Here is a 16,426-nt window from a genome sequence, read left to right on the forward strand (position 1 = left end):
GCATAATTGTTTTTCTTTCTCATGAGGTAGAATTAAGTCTGGAAGATGAGAAGTGACTGATGGAAAACAAAAGACATCTGCCCTACCTTCACTTCTTTGATCCTTTTATCAATCAATCAACAAGCATTTATTTCGTTTTAACTGCAACTTGAAGAAAGCCAGGAGGTAAAGATGGTACTCCTTTGAAAATCATTTCATCAATGATCCAGCCATTTTGGAGAGCAAAGAATTGGAAATTGAGGGGTTGCCTATCAATTGGGGAATGGCTGAATAAGTTGTGTTATATGAATGTAATGGAATACTATTGTGCTATAAGAAATGATGAACAGGCAGAACTTCAGAAAAACCTGGAAAGACTTGTATGGACTGATGCTGAGTGAAGTGAGCAGAACCAGGAGAACATTGTACACAGTAACAGCCATGTTATGCGATAACTAACTTTGATAGACTTAACCTTTCCCAGCAATACAAGGATCTAAGACATCTCCAAAGGCCTCATGATGAAAAATGCTATCTACATCCAAAGAAAGAACTATGGAGTTTGAATGCAGATCAAAGCATACTATTTGCTATTTTTTTTTCTTCTCTTGTGTTTTGTTTCCTCTTTCTGGTGGTTCCTCCTGTTGGTTCTAATTCTTCCTTACAACATCACTGATGTGAAAATATATTAAATAGGAATGTGTATGTATAGCCTATATCAGATTGCGTGCCGTCTTGGGGAGGGAGATGGGGAGGGAGGGGGAGAAAAATTTAAAACTCAAAAGCTTATGGAAGTGATTGTTGATAAATCAAAATAAATTAATTAAAAATAAAAGAAAATCATTTCATGTTTGATGCCGAAATTTGTTGCACATGATGAAGAAATAAACAGATCTTTGATGAACTTAAGATTCTCTATACAAAGTCAGTATATACCTTGATACCTGGTGGTGACATTAGTGTGGAGATTGACATAGGGTAAGATGGTTCAAACTAGATAGGAAAATTTGGTTCAGGATCAAGAATTGAAAAAAAGCCAAAAAAAAGCTTATAGACTATTCAGAAGCTCCTCAGACTTGTATGTCATGAACACTTTGTCCAAGTTAAGAGAGTCAGATGGTGCTAGATGAAATAACATCACAAAAAACTAATTCAATTCTATCTTAACAGACACAAAACAACTGGTTACTGATTGAGGAATTGTTTTTGAATCAAATGTTCATGTCCAGTGAGATCATCAACAAGTTAAAGCAAAGGTTAAAATCAGTGCTTATGTAACAGGGGTAAAGAGTTTTCTCCACAGGGATATCTGCTTTACATTCTACTGAGAAATGGCAAAGGCAGATATGTAAAAGACAGGCAAAGTACATATACACCAGTAGTTGGGTAACCAGTCATTCATGTCCCTCCCAGAGAAGCCCTGAAGGAATGGCTATTCAGAGCGCACTCCCTGAGAACGCCACCAGATGGTGGTAAGAGTTCAAGCTGTACCAAGTCTTAGCTTAGCCCTCTTACACATGCACAAACAGGACTTATCAGGGTCCTCTGATTCCCAGCAGCTAAGCCTGAGTTCAGTATATTACAGACTAAGGGTATGAATGCTTTTTCTGACAATTCATAGTTTATCAAATTGGCTTAGCCCCAATCCTATTTAAAATTCTCATCTCTTTCCTACTAAACATGACCCAGAAGTAATACCTATTCATATACTGAGTGTATTTCACTAAATTAAATAAAAAATGGATAGAACAGCATTAAAAAACCTGAACTGCTGACAGCCTCCTAGTGAGGTCTGAAATTTCATCTCCTCAGACTCTTTAGTACAGTGAAAATAAAATAAGCGTTGTTGAATTTAGAATTCTTCAAGGGTGACATTTTTTCACTTCTAGTAAATGTGAATTTTCAGCTTTCTTCTATGTCAGGCATCTTCATCAGAATAGAAAAGAGAATGATATCCCCAATGATGGCCATTAATGCCAAGTATACTTGGTCTTAGAGTCACAAAGAGGGATAGAAAAGAATTACTGTCTTACCACTATCCTAGTCATACCATCTTTATCTGCATGACAGGTAAAAATCACCCACCCCAATTACTATCAGGATCGTATTCAATTCCTGGCCAATGGTCAAGTAAAACCTGAGATCTGACGTGTCAGCACTCTGATTACTAGAGGTTTTTATCTTCCTATGGTCTAGCTAAGTACTGTCTTCCCCTTATTGCTAGACTCATGTGTCTCTTCCTCTGCCATCTTTCAATGTCTTTCTTACAACACAGATGAGTCTGTCTCAAAATGTCCTGTTCATAGTGCAATATGCAAGCTACCTTGGGCAAATGCCTTTATGTTAAATGCCCTTGATAATTCACTTCCACCTTTCTGCATCTTTCTGGCACCTAGAGGTGGCAAGAAAAGAAAACACTGAAAAACAGAGCACCTATAGCTACAAATAGTTGCCACAATGAGGTGTCATGCTAAATTAGAAGAAAGAATAAAAACAGGAAGAAGATGCTGTGCATGATTAGAGTCACTGTAGTCTGACCTATTAAAAAAAAAAGCCATAGACTCAAAACTGGGAATTGGATGAAAGTAGAGTATGATCACCATCATTTCTTAGGGAAGTTTTAACATTGCAAAACAGTCACCAAAATGAGGAGCCCAAAAGATTCCACAAATTACCTCCCTCAGCAAACACTTGATTTCTTTGCCAAGTGGAAACAGCCAAAGAAGATGGTTTAGAGTATGATGTTATTTTTTTTCTTTTTTTATTTTTAGGCAATTGAGGCTAAGTGACTTGCCCAAGGTCACACAGCTAGTAAGTGTCAAGTGTTTGGTCTGAGGCCAGATTTGAACTCAGGTCCTCCTGACTTCAGGGCTGGTGCTCTATCCACTGCTCCACCTTGCTGCCCCAAGTATGATGTTATTTACAAAATATTACATAGGATGACAAGAGACTACAAACTATCACTTTTTTGTATTTTGGACCTCAAGAAGCTTACATTTTATTGATGATTAGTGGGTGGGAATGACAATATGTAGACCAATAACCACATACTCCAGGGAATCTGTTTTTGAACATGCTCTTAAATTCAGGGCCTCTATTCCATTTGTGTAAACTGAGATGATGAGACTCAGCAACCTCTAAGGTCTCTACCAGCTCCAAGTATGTATTGGCTCTTATTCATGTCTTCACACAAGCTCACTTCAGGAGAAATACTCAACGCACTAGGTCCCTTCTTCCATTTCTTTTGATGTTAAGAAGCTCCCATACGAGAGTGAATGGGCTTTTCCGTTGACTGTTGCTAGCTCCAGCCACATGAACAATCCATCTTCTCTCCTCATCTGTTTTATTGATTGATATTCTCTGTAATTCTCCTTTATGATTTCTTGCTTAAGCCTGTTCGCACTACCACATACTTTTCCCTTGCCCTCTGGCAAGCCTCATTATCAGTTCTTCAAAGATTTTAGTGTTCCGTGCCTGGTAACCATCCAGTGATACCAGAAGAATTTTGGAATAGGCCTTCATTTCAGGAGGAAGCTTGGGGTCTTTAAAAGAACTTTGCAAATTTTCCAAGATTGTAAAGTTAAATCCTGCTCGATTCTGAGCCCAATCTATTGTCATGCCTATCGAATAAGCACTCACAAATATACATATGTGTACACATGTAATATATTCACACACATTAGTCCATTGAATATGTTGGTGATATCATCCCACAATGAGATCAGCCTAGCCATTACCATGCAAAAAATATGAAAAATGCTTATTGCTCATATTAGAGTATGTAATTGGACTGTCACAGATTGTGTGAGCCCGGGTGCATGGGGGAGAGACAGGGAGAAAGAAAAAGGGAGAGGAAAGAAGTGAGGGGGAGAGAGAAGTGAGAGAGAGAAAAAGCAGAGGAAGGGGGAAGGGAATGGGGGGGCGGCACATCGGGTAGACAGTGAGCTGGGCTTAGAACTGAATAGGAGCTGGAGAGCAGGTTGCATCATATTTGGGAATTTGTGCAGCACTATTCCAAGCTGCTTGTTGCTGCAGAAACATATATTTCTAATCCCAGGAATCTCTTGATGATGCTCTATGGCTATAAATCATAAAACATATTGTCAAAATAATCAGAATTACAGATGACACAAAAAGCAATGGGGTGAGGCCTAGTGAGTGTGAGTCAACAGCAGCACATTACCAATAACATGTAAACATGAGACATAATGTAAGAGACCTCAAGGATATGTGTGACTGGAAAAGACACGGGACTAGTTGTTTGACGAAAGTGAGGGAAACAGATGGACAGCTCGGTTGTACACTGGGACCAATAAAGTAGTAAGATTAGTAATATCAGCTTGTATTTCTGTGGCACTTTAAGGTTTGCAAAGCACAAACCTTCTGTGTTTGTTAGATGTCCTCCCACTTGATATTCATAATGACCCTATGAGGCAGGTGCTCTCATTATCCTGGATCATATAGATGAAGAAACTGAGACTCAGAGACGTTAAGTGACTTGCCAGGGTTCACACTTATGTGAAAGGAAAATAGAGATATATCGCTTTGTAGCTGTCATTATTATGAGAGACCATTTGACAGCGAGGAAGGGATTGGTCTTCCTAATAGCTAGCTACCTTGTATTAAAGAGTTTTCCAGGTCCACATGAATAGGTATCATCATGGTGAAAATGTTTCAGTCTGTATTTTTCATTTAAAAAAAACCCAATGCTTTCTTGTCACAGGTGTTTGAAAAGCTCCAGCTTTTCTGTCCAGAATGCCCAGCAGAGCAAATTCTGATGTCTATGAATTCTCAGCTCAAACTGCATACCAACAGGTAACTGAAAGGAGGGGAGAGCACTACCTAGTGAATTTTACTTTACCTTCTGCAAGACATTTCACTCAGGCAGACAACCCCTGGGTACAACTTTTTAAACATACTTCATAAAGGCATTTTATTTTGAAAACTTCAGCACAGTGTAAGGATGGTCCTTCACCTGAGGCCACCAGACATCCTGAAAATGGGATAACCTTCTAAGTGTGCAATCTTAGAAATAATCCTAAAAAAACTTTCCTCATTCCCCTCTAGTTAAAACAAAACCTAACTGAAGGCCTTCATTTAATCTGCCTCTACCCTAGGGAAGGAGCTGCATTTGTAAGCTCCAGGGTTCTCAGGTGTTTCCCCAATTCATCTGTCATCGAGGAGGATGGCCAAGGACTCCTGAAAGCTGGCGCTATCGCAGGTACTGCTGTAGTAGAAGTCACTTCTCTGGAGCCTTTTGGAGTCAACCAGACAGCCATAACTGGGGTCCAGGTGCGTTTAGGAACATTTGCTAAAATGCTACATGACTGAATAGTCTTAAAACTGCATAGTAGCTGATCGTATCTGTTTGGGACTACAAACTTTCTTAGTATTTGGTATCTTTCTTAGAGAGTGTAGTTAAGCAATCAGGACAAGAGACTGATTCTGGCAGATGTTATCAACTGACAAGTGGCAAGGGACCAAGGTAGTTATGAGGGCCTACTGGCAAGCCAACATACCACACGATCCATTAGTTTCATCATAAACAGCTGTAGTGAAAAATGTTCTTTGACTTTTTTTTTGTCTCTGTAGCCCCATTATATCACATAGTACCTGGCACACAGTGAGCACTTAATAAATATTTTCTGAATTGAATTGAAAAGGTTGAAGCCATTGCCTGAAATTCACTTTTGTCATTAGAATCACAGAATTTAGATCTGATCGGTCATCCAGTCCAACTTCCCACACAGTTTCGAAAAGACCTTGATAGACTCATTCAGGTAATATTTACTGAGTACAGACCATGCGAGGCCCTGCATTGTGGAGGATCCAAAGATGTGTAAGACTTAAGTATCCCTCCTGAGCCCTCAGAAAGCATCCAGCCTCTACTGCTAGGCTGTTGTTGTATGGCTGTAATTGTTAGAAACTTCTCTGTGACTTGGAGCCACAGTCTTTACTGTCTCTGTATGTAAGATATTCATGCTGTCCAAGCTTGAAAAGCTCTCATTCCTCTCTATGTGTCTCTGTTTTGATAACATATGCCCACCCTTCTACTTCTTGTTTGCTACTGCTCTAAGAAGCTTTACCTCCCACAGGTAGCACCAGTGACATACCTGCGGATGAGTACCCACCCCAAACTCTACACTGCTCCAGGAAGGGTCCTATCAGCATTTCCATTGGGCATGTCTCTCACCTTCACTGTCCAGTTCTATGATAGCATTGGAGAGAAATTCCACACACAGAACACACAACTCTACTTGGCCCTGAACAGGTAGGGAATTCAGAGCATCATTTAGTCCCATGCTCAAATTCCTGTAAGTTTGTTCCATGTTGTACAGCAACCCAACCGAATTCCTTTTCATGTTACTCACCTGAACTCTTTTGTATGAAGCTAGGAACATGACCAAAAAGACTTAAGGATTTTATGATGGTATTTTAAGTAGAAAACTCTTAGAAAGAAGTCATTTGCCAGGTCCCAGTGCTTTTGAATTCAGAGGGATCAGATGTCCAGGATTCCTTTTTAAATCTTTACTCAGTAAATTCCATAATATCTTCATCAAAAAGCTTTTATTGACTTTATTTTATTTACTTTATTTTCATTGATTTTATTTTATTTATGAGTACTACTATGCTGGATACTGTGTAAAGAAATTTTATCTGTTCCTTAACATCTACTTGTTTACACTCTAAAATGTTAAAATTCCCTCTAAGCCCTGAGCCATTAAATCCCATGTAGTACCATCCTGCCTTCTAGAGCAGGATTCTGCTCATCCATTTTTAAAGATGTTACCTTCTCAGCTTGTGCTGTTGTATAGAGCACTGGGCCTGGAGACAGGAAGACCTGAGCTCAACTTTGACTTCAGACACCTACCAGCTATGTGACCATGGGCAAGTCATTTAACCTTTGTCAGCCTCAGTTTCCTCAACTGTAAGATGAGGATAAAAATAGCACCTACTTCCCCACTGTTGTGAGGATCAAATGACATATTTGTAAAGCACTTAGCACAGGGCCTGGCCCATGGTAGGCCCTTAATAAATGCTTGTTCCTTCCTTCTGTGTCTACTTTCAGAGATGATTTGTTGCTGATTGGACCAGGGAATAAGAATTATACTTACATGGCACAGGCTGTTAACCGGGGAGTGACACTTATTGGGCTCTGGGACCAGAGACACCCAGGCATGGCTGATTATATCCCTGTCACAGTGGAGCATGCCATCGAGCCTGACACCAGGCTTACTTTTGTTGGAGATGTCATCTGCTTCAGCACTTATCTTGTCAACCAGGATGGTTTGTATCCCCTTCCCATTACACTGAAGATTAAAAAGTGGCCCAACTCTGAAGGCTTTTTCTCATCTAATGCAATCCAGCAAGCATATTTAAGCTCCTATTACATGCAAGGTCCTATGCTTGTCCTCTAGAACCAGGAGTGCTAATATTTCTGAGGATGGGACTAGAGAGTAAGTGGGCATAAGCAGAATCACCCCTTTCTCTATGTTTTGGGAATTTCACATCAACTGGTACTTCTCATTTCTCTCTATAGCTACTCAGTCTATGGCATTTATTAAATATTTGTTACTATGCACAGTGCCTGACACATAATGGGTGTTTAAGAAATGTTTGTTGATTTAGTGAATGAGTGAATGAATGACTGTACATAGCCCTGTACTGAATTTTACTAAAAGCTGAAGTCACTGTTTTGGCCATTACTCATTTGTCATTTCTAACATGACCTGCACCCCAGACAGTGGGCATATTCTGAGAGGAGTAGTAACTAAGGATGTGTGGTACAGAAATAAATTCTATGCGCAGCAGCTATATGATCCTAGTTTGAAAACTTGGTTTTGCATGTATTAGATGTTATGGAATAAAATTGAAAACTCAGTTTCAATCAGTCTTCATTTTGATAGAGTTTGAGTTCTAATGGGGGCAGACTACTTATGTTCAGCAAAGAATTTCTAGGCTAAGAAGTATCATTGAGTTAGATGAGATCACAACAAAATGTTATTCTTGTCAAAAGAAGCGGCTATCTGGCCTTGCTCAGCTCTCAGCAAATCTAACATCAGACCTTGGGTGGGAGGATGGTGGCTCTGTGTAGGCTTTCAAGAAAGAGTGGAATGGGGTGTAGTTTTGACTCTGCAGCTTCCTGTGGGAATTCTGTGTGTCCATATATGCATTTGGGAAAAGCAGTGTGATGAACTTGGCTTAGCAAGGACTCCATTTCTAACATTTAGTGCAAAGAGAGTTCTTTTGGGTCCAGATCAAATCTTAGCCCCTCTGAGAGCTGAACTGCCCATGACAACTGCTTAGGACCAGTGGGCACAAGTTTGCTTTTAGGTTAGAGAGACTATAATTAAAATACTTCTGTAATAAGACAATCTTAGATTCTTAGAAGTTGGTGTCTATTGGTAATGGACAAGAGACTTCTTTTATCCTCACTTATTATGCATGTTGTGGAGTTTCCCCTATATTCACAACTCGTACTACTCTGAATGGGTAAACCAAATGGCCTCATGCCAGTTTATGTCATCTAAAGCAGTTTTCCATATTCCTTCAACTTCTGGAGATTTAAGGTAGAGTATACAAGCCAGATTTTCTGCCAACCCCCTCCTTTTTCCAGTTTTCCCAGTAGTTAAATGGAAAGACTTAAAGCATGTTAGCCTTTCACAGTGTCTGAAAAAGTGTAACTAGAGAGCTCTTTCTGGAATGCATAAATACCCTTTCTTATCCTTTGTTTTGGAGAGAAAAGGGGAGGGAGAGTATTCTTCAGCTCACTAGCCTACCTTATTATCCTAAAGGCCAATAGGTCTTGTTTGATTAGGATGGGGGGAGAGGAGGTAGATAACCTAGTCACAAGAACAAGGTTTTCAACAAAATAGAATATGTCTTTCCAGAGGGGAGATGTACGTTCTATGCCTAAGAGGTCTTTGGATGTAGAGCCTCCTGTATGAATTCTATGAATAGGGTGACCAGAAAGGGTTTTCTTCCTTTGAGGTACATCCAGGGCTAAAGCCAAAGGGCACTCTCTTTTTGATTACTTTTGCTAGGTGAACCTGGGATATGGATGATTTCAGCTGACAATATTCTACAAACAGACATCATCTCTGGGGCAGTAGTGGCCAGGAGTCCAGGAACAGCAACAGTCTTTTATGACATTCCAGGAGTAGTGAAAACCTATCGAGAGGTAAATCTTTAAACACCAGGGGTTAAGAGACCAAAATGATTACCACCATGTGCCAGAATAATTGTTGTTGTTCATCCTTTTTCTTGAAGAGCACCAATGACATCATGAGGGTGATGTCTTGGAGTCCAGTGGCAAGAAAAAAGTCATGACTGGCGATGGCCCTGCCAAAGTTATATATACCATTGATACCACCCTATCCAGAAGAAACCCAGTCAATATTATCTAATACTGGGGGGTTTTTTTTGTAGTTTTACTGTATTTGTTCCAGAGAAAGTATACTCCTCCACAGAAATTTTAAGCAACAGAATTAGCACAGCGGCCGGAGTTGAGACCCCTGGCAGGAAAAATGGAATGATACAAAGAAACAGAAACTTGAACAGAGAATTATAGAAACATGAAACAGCCATATGGTTAAGAATCTTACCTTTTGGGATACACTAGAAATGACTTGAACTAAGGAAACTCAGCTGAACATTTTTCTTATAACAATTAGACATTATATTCTTCTTCCTGATTGATTTGTTTTTTTTTTTTTTAGCTTTTGTGCTTAGGCCAGTGGTTTAGCTCTTCATTTTGTAGACAGCAGTGAGAGCTAGTAAAAAAGGAACTAGGCAGAACTTAGACTAGTCCTTCTGACACTAATGAGTTTGATATGCTTGGGCATGTGGGTTAACTTCCCTGAGCCCTAGTTTATTTATATAATTCATATAGTGGAATCCTAGGAGCTTGAACTGACTTTACGGGTCATCTAGTCCAATTCCCAATGTCTGTTGTCATGAGGAAAACATTTTGTAAATTTTACAGTGCTAAAGAAATGTAAGGAGTTGATACTGTTGTTGGATGGTCATAACATCCTTGAAGGTAAGAAAGAGGAAGCACTTTAGGTTTCTTATACTAAAATGCCATGTAAGTTAAACAGATTAGTGACACCATTATTACCATTGTCATCCATTCAGTTGTTTCATTTATTAGAATTATATTTGAATACCCACAGTATAAGGTAATACTACATTGATGAATGTAACACAAAAGAGAATAAGACATAATTCCTACTCCCAAGAAACTTAAAGTCTAGTGAGGTTGGGGCACAGGGGAGGTAGAACAAGATAAATGCTCAAAGAATGAGAATGTAAGGCAGAATGTGATATGAGAAAATTATAAAGCACTATTGAGGCTTAGAGGAAGGAGCAATATTTTGCTGAGGGGAAGATGAAGGAAGTAGCATTTAAATTAGAACTTGAAGGATAGAGAGGATTTTGACAAGTGGGAATGGTGGGTAGGGGAAAACCTTCCAGGCAGAGCAAACAGCATGAGCACAATTTGCTTCTAGAATCAAGTGTTGTATTATCTTGGTAGAGGTGAGCAGGCTTTGTGGTGGCCAGTTTTGTGGTTTCTATAAAGGTAATTTGTAGATAGAGGAACTGATTTTTTTTCTTAAGGTTAAAGGTGATACTAAATATAATTGACCTTTTTATATTTATTTTTATTCTGAACTTAACAAACATCCAATACAATGGGTATTTATATGAAATTGCAGATTTGTTTTGTACAGTCTGCTTTTCTTTTTAGGTATATAAAAAATTTAATCTGTAGTTTTAAAAGCTGCATTGATTTACTTCTTTCTGGCCTTCCTTCTGATTTCTTCTCTGCATTAAAAAAAATCCTCATTGACTTGCTTTTCTTTTCTTTCTTTCCACCTTTCTTTCTTTCTTTCACTGCCCTAATCCTATTTCCCTTTGCCCTCCTACTTAGTCAAGCAACATAAATCCCATATTATCTGTGTCCAAAAATGTATGCCTTATTCTGCATCTTAATTCTATCACCTCTTTGTCAAGAGGGAAGTAACATGCTTCACCATCAGTCCTCTGGAATCATAGTTGATTCTTGAATTGATCAGAGTTCTTAAGTCTTTCCAAGTTGTTCTTTACAGCATTGTTATTGAATAAATTATTCTTCTAGTTTGGCCACTTAACTATGAATCAATTCATACAGCATTCCCTCAGTTCTCTGAACCATCCAGTCTGTATTTGTTATGGGACAGTAATATTCTACTCCATTCATTCACCATAATTTGTTTAGCCATTCCTCAATAGATGGACTCCCCTTTAGTTTCCAGTTCTTTGCTACTACACAAAGAACTGCTCTAAATATTTTTGTGCATATGGTTTTTTTCCTCTTTCTTTGATTTTTTGGGGGGTATTGTCCTGGTAGTGGTATAGTTGGATCAAAATTTATGCACAGTTTACTGATTTTAAGGAGATAATTCCAAATTGCTTTCCAGAATTACTGGATCAATTCAGAGCTACATCAATAATCTATCATGTGACTGATATTTATATGACAATTGAAAGATTACAAAGATTTCCTTTACATACATTACCTTATTTGATCCTCACAATGTCCTTAAGATGTGGGTATTAGGTATTATTATTCTCATTTTTCAGATGAGGAAACTGAGGCTCAGAGGAGTTACATGACTTACCCATGTCGCGTAGCTGCTAATAGCTATCAGAGGCAAAATTCAAACCCATATCTGTCCTGAGAATGAATGTTCCAACAGAGGTTTATGGAATCCCTGATTTCTCCTTTGGTTTGGTGACAGGTGGTTGTTAATGATTCTTCAAGATTAACTCTCCACTATGACCCCAAGACCTACCTCACCAATACTCCTGATTCAACTGTATTCAGTCTCTTCATCACTGCGGGCAGAAATGGTGTCAACCTCAAAGGTCAGGAAGGTGTCTCTGGATCTGTGTGAGTGCCCCCATCTTTCCTGTCTCACCCTAGTTGTTCTAGGCTTTGAGCAGATAACCTCAAATCCCTTTACTCTTCTGTTTCCTCGCCTTTACCTAGAGTGAGTAAACAGGTGAATAAACAGGTCAGAGAGGGTTGTCTGTCATCAAAATAGGTGAAGGAGGGAAGTTATAAAACCTTTCTCTCTAGAGATGTGACATACAGCTGTTTGTCTTGGATAGTTGTAACCCTCCCTGAAGGCAAGAGGTAGAATAGAAGACATTTTAAAAATTATATTTTGTCATCTTTCCTTGGCTGTGTTTATTTCAGTGATTTAACATCAAAGGAATATGATTCATGTTTATTTTTCCCTATAAAAATAGGGTTAGCAACTTATTCATTCATCTCTTTTTGCTTACTAGGTTCCTGTACCCCAACTCAGGCCTTTGCCATCACAGAAATTCTTCTTCCTGAGACTCTCATGCTGTGTCATGTTCAGTTTAGTAATACAATACTAGACATTCCAGCAAGCAAAGTTTTCGCTGTTCATTCAGATTTCAGCATTGATAAAGGTAAGCTCTGCCAGTTATAGTCAGTTTTCCTCTGCTGTTTACTTCCTTCATATAAGTTGTCACCTCCTCACTGAATAGAAACTACAGTGTTCCCCAGTATCAACTGAGATACAGCAGCTAGCATAGTATTCAATTAACATTTTCATCAAGAGCCTACATTGTAGGACCTTAATGCACATTATTCATATTTAAAGTCTCCAGCCTGGCATCCAGGGTCTTTGTACTCACTGTCACTTCTGTCTCACTAACCTCATTTTTTATCCTCCAAAAACAACTAGTGGTTCCAGTGTCTTTGCCTTTGTACATGCTGCTCTTTTTAAAGGCATGTTGCCTTTTTTTACTCCTTTCCATTAATCCATATCACTCATTTCCTTCAAAAATGAGTTCATTTCAACAAGTATTTGCTAAGTACCTACTACATACATAACCTGTGCTAAACAATGAAGGGGAAACACAGAAATTAAAGATAGCTGGCAGCACAGTGGATACAAGGCTGGCCCTAGAATCAGGAAGTCCTCAAATCCAACCTCAGACACACAGTAGCTGTGTGACCCTGGCCAAGTCACTTAACCTTTATTTGCCTCAGTTTCTTCAACTGTAAAATGAGAATAATAATAGCACCTCCCTCACAAACACAGTGCCTGGCACATAATAGGTGCTACATAGATGCTTATTTCCTTCTCTTATTCCCCATGTGCATATAAACATATGCATATAAACATGTGGATATATATATGATGATACATACAATACCACTGAAAAGCAATGTATGATTAAGTGCCAAAATGAGTGATCTAACTAGTAAGTGTTTCAGGAATGGGAAGAGGAAAAAAATCCATATTGGAATTGGCTAAGAAGATGGTGTCTGAGAATGGAATTTGCATTTCTTAACTTGACTTAAAATACCCGGGAGTTACAAACTGGTTCCTGAGCTGGGATGGAAGGGAACAAAGGCTGATAAGAATGTGTTACTTTGCATTTTGCAAATCTCATTACAAGGGCTTTTAAAATAAAAAGGTTTGAGGAGGGAGAAAAATACCTATGTACTTCCAGGAAAATAGATACTATAGAGTAGCTACGATAAAGAATAGCAGAAAAAAGAGAAAACTAATGAACTCTGAGTGCAAACTAAAGTATAATTTTCTCACTTTCTTTATTTTTCTGGCTTTTCTAAAAAAAAAATATGGCTAATATGGAAATATGCTTTGCATGATTTCACATGTAGAACTGATATATTGTTTGCCTTCTCAGTGGGTAGGGAAGGGGGTTGGGAAGAGAATTTGGAACTCAAAATTTAAAAAGAAAAGAATGTTTTAAATAAATAAGTAGTAAATTAAATATTTTTTAAAAAGAAAGTAGTGAAGACATGTAGAATTTCATAAGAAACAAAACTCAAGAAAGGATCCTGAATAGTGAAACTTGTGGCTTCAAATAGCCACATACAGATGATCAAATTTTAAGCAATAGGCAAGATCTCTGAGCCAGAGACCCAAGAGGTGTCACTGAGACTAGGTAGGATGAATCCCATGACCAAATATGGCCCTGGGAAGGGTATTCCTTGTTCAAAAGAAACAGGATAGGATAAGGGGAATTGGGCAACATTATCTATTAAAAACATTTACTCTTGTGAAGAAAACTAGGAACCACAGTGGGAAAACTTGATGGAGAACATTTGGGTCAAGATCAGTGGAGGAAGAAACAGAAGCAATTTTGTCATGGCATATTACGGATCACCTGAACAGAAAGAAGAAATAGATGAGTATCCCAAGCCTGGAATGGAGACCTGATCTAGTAGTGATGGGGACTTCATTATTCCAGACATTTGTTGGAGCTCTCTCTCTTCCAAAGGCAAACAGCTATCAATTTCTTAACTTCCCTGAATGATAATTTCATCTTTCAGAAGATGGAGCAGCCAACAAGGGGAAATTCTGTTCTATATCTGATTCTCATTGACCGGAATGGAAACAATGCGAACCTTACAGGGGAAGTTAACTATTCCCTCTTAGAGTTTGTTATCGAGTTGGAGAGGAAATCCAGGAGTAATCTGACATGCACCCTAGATTTTAGGAGAGAAGATTTCAAAGGATTTAGAAAAAAAGGTAGATTTCTCCGAACTAAAATTCTACAGGGGTAATAAACCCAGGTAAGATGGGAAACTCTAAAAGAATGAAATTCTGAAGCCACAAAAAGAAACCATTTAGTTGACAAGGAAAAACAGGAGGCTAACAGTTAAGAGAAGGGTAATATGAAAGCAAGGCATGCTCTTGTAAAAATAATGTCAGGAGGGGCAGCTAGATGGCGCAGTGAATAGAGCACCAGCCCTGGAGTCAGGAAGACCCGAGTTCAAATCCTGTCTCAGACTAGACACTTGACCCTTAATAGCTGTGTGACCCTGGGTAAGTCACTTAACCCCAATTGCCTTGCCAAAAAAAAAAATTATAATAATAAAGTTCACAATAACCTGAAGCTGATGAGGAAAATAAAGAAAACAAAAAAAATTCTTTTTTAGCTATGTTGGGGAAAAGAGAATTTTAAAAAAGCTTGTTGCTTGAGGTAGAGAGAATGATAACTCACAACAGAGCTTCTTATTTATTTTGCTTTTGTTTTCATTAAGCTGCCCTTTATGAGTTCAAGTCATCTGGCCCAGATTAACTACATCCTTAGGTCACAAAAGAACTGGCAGATATGAATGCTGGGAGGTCACGCAAAACACCAGAGGTACTGCAGGACTCAAGAAGACCAAATGCCCCCTCCCTCTTCAGAAGAAAAGGAACAAAATAGAGTCTGAAAACTATAGTCTGGTGGACTTCAGCTTCAATTCCTAGGAAGATAGTTATCAAATATTTAGAAAAGGCAGTCACAATCCCAAAGAAGCACTGTGACTTTATCAAGAACAAGACATTTCAGATTAACCTATTTTCCTTTTATAGTCTGCTAGATCAGGGCATACTGTAGATATAGTTTAGCTAGGTTTTTAGCAAAATATTTGTTACATTATCTCATGCTATTCTGATGGGAAAAAATGGAGAGATATGGGCCAGATTGATAGGACAGTTCAGTAAATTCAGAGCTGGTTGAGTGGTTGGACTTAAATACTTAATAGTTCCATGTTACCTTGGAATGATGACTCCAGTGAAATGTCATTGGATCCATTCTTGGCCCTGTGCTGTTTAACTGTTTGGATGATTTGGATAAAGGTATAGATAGTATGTCAGGTGAGAACCATAGCTAATACATTGGGTTAAGTAGTTAGTATGCAGGTCACTTCCCACCTTGACATACCAGAGCATTGAATTAAATCCAACAAAATGAAATGTAATAAGGATGAACATTGATTCCTATGCTTGGATTTAAAAAAAATTCCTAAATTCAAGATGGGGCATGCATAGTTAGAAGTTCATCTGAAAAAGATCTGGGTCAGTCATGTCAGTAATTCCTAAACACTTAACATATGCCAAACACTGCACTAATTACTGATGATACAAAGAAGGGCAAAAATGGGATCCATACCCTCAGAGAGCTAACATTCTAGTGGGAGAGACAATGTGCAAACAATTATGTAGTTTCAAGATACATACAGTAGAAATAGGAAGTAATTTCAGAGAGAAGGTACTAGCACTGAGGTAAACCAGGAAAGTCTCATGCAAAAAGTGGGATTTGAGCCAACTTAAAGGAGCCTAGGAAAGCCAGGAGGCAGAGATCAGAAAGGAAAACTTTGCAGGCATGAATGAAGGCAGAGTCAGGAGATGGAGAGTCATGGATTACAAACTCAATATGGATCAAGAGTGCATGTGGGAGCCAAAAAAGCTAATGTGGATCTTGGGCTGCATTAACGGAGGCATAACTTACAGGAATCGAGAGATATTTGTATCCTTTGATTATTTGTCCATTGGATATTGAATTATTGCCCAGATAGGCTTTTATCAGTTCCCTATAAATTATTTTATTTATCATATTTATA

The 16,426-nt window shown here is 38.6% G+C and overlaps 1 protein-coding gene across 1 annotated transcript in view; it reads left to right on the forward strand.

Moving 5' to 3' along the window:
* Positions 1 to 16,426, forward strand: part of LOC114049843 (nuclear pore membrane glycoprotein 210-like) — a 127,352-nt gene that overhangs the window by 93,950 nt on the left and 16,976 nt on the right. Inside the window, exons 28-34 of the mRNA XM_027871268.1 lie at positions 4,703 to 4,794; positions 5,097 to 5,271; positions 6,075 to 6,250; positions 7,049 to 7,266; positions 9,024 to 9,160; positions 11,763 to 11,889; positions 12,316 to 12,465. Coding sequence (XP_027727069.1) covers positions 4,703 to 4,794; positions 5,097 to 5,271; positions 6,075 to 6,250; positions 7,049 to 7,266; positions 9,024 to 9,160; positions 11,763 to 11,889; positions 12,316 to 12,465 — 1,075 coding nt within the window. The remainder of the gene's footprint in view (positions 1 to 4,702; positions 4,795 to 5,096; positions 5,272 to 6,074; positions 6,251 to 7,048; positions 7,267 to 9,023; positions 9,161 to 11,762; positions 11,890 to 12,315; positions 12,466 to 16,426) is intronic.

This window comes from Vombatus ursinus, unplaced genomic scaffold, assembly GCF_900497805.2.
Source record: "Vombatus ursinus unplaced genomic scaffold, bare-nosed wombat genome assembly UNPS02014798.1, whole genome shotgun sequence".
NCBI classification, from domain to species: domain Eukaryota; kingdom Metazoa; phylum Chordata; class Mammalia; order Diprotodontia; family Vombatidae; genus Vombatus; species Vombatus ursinus.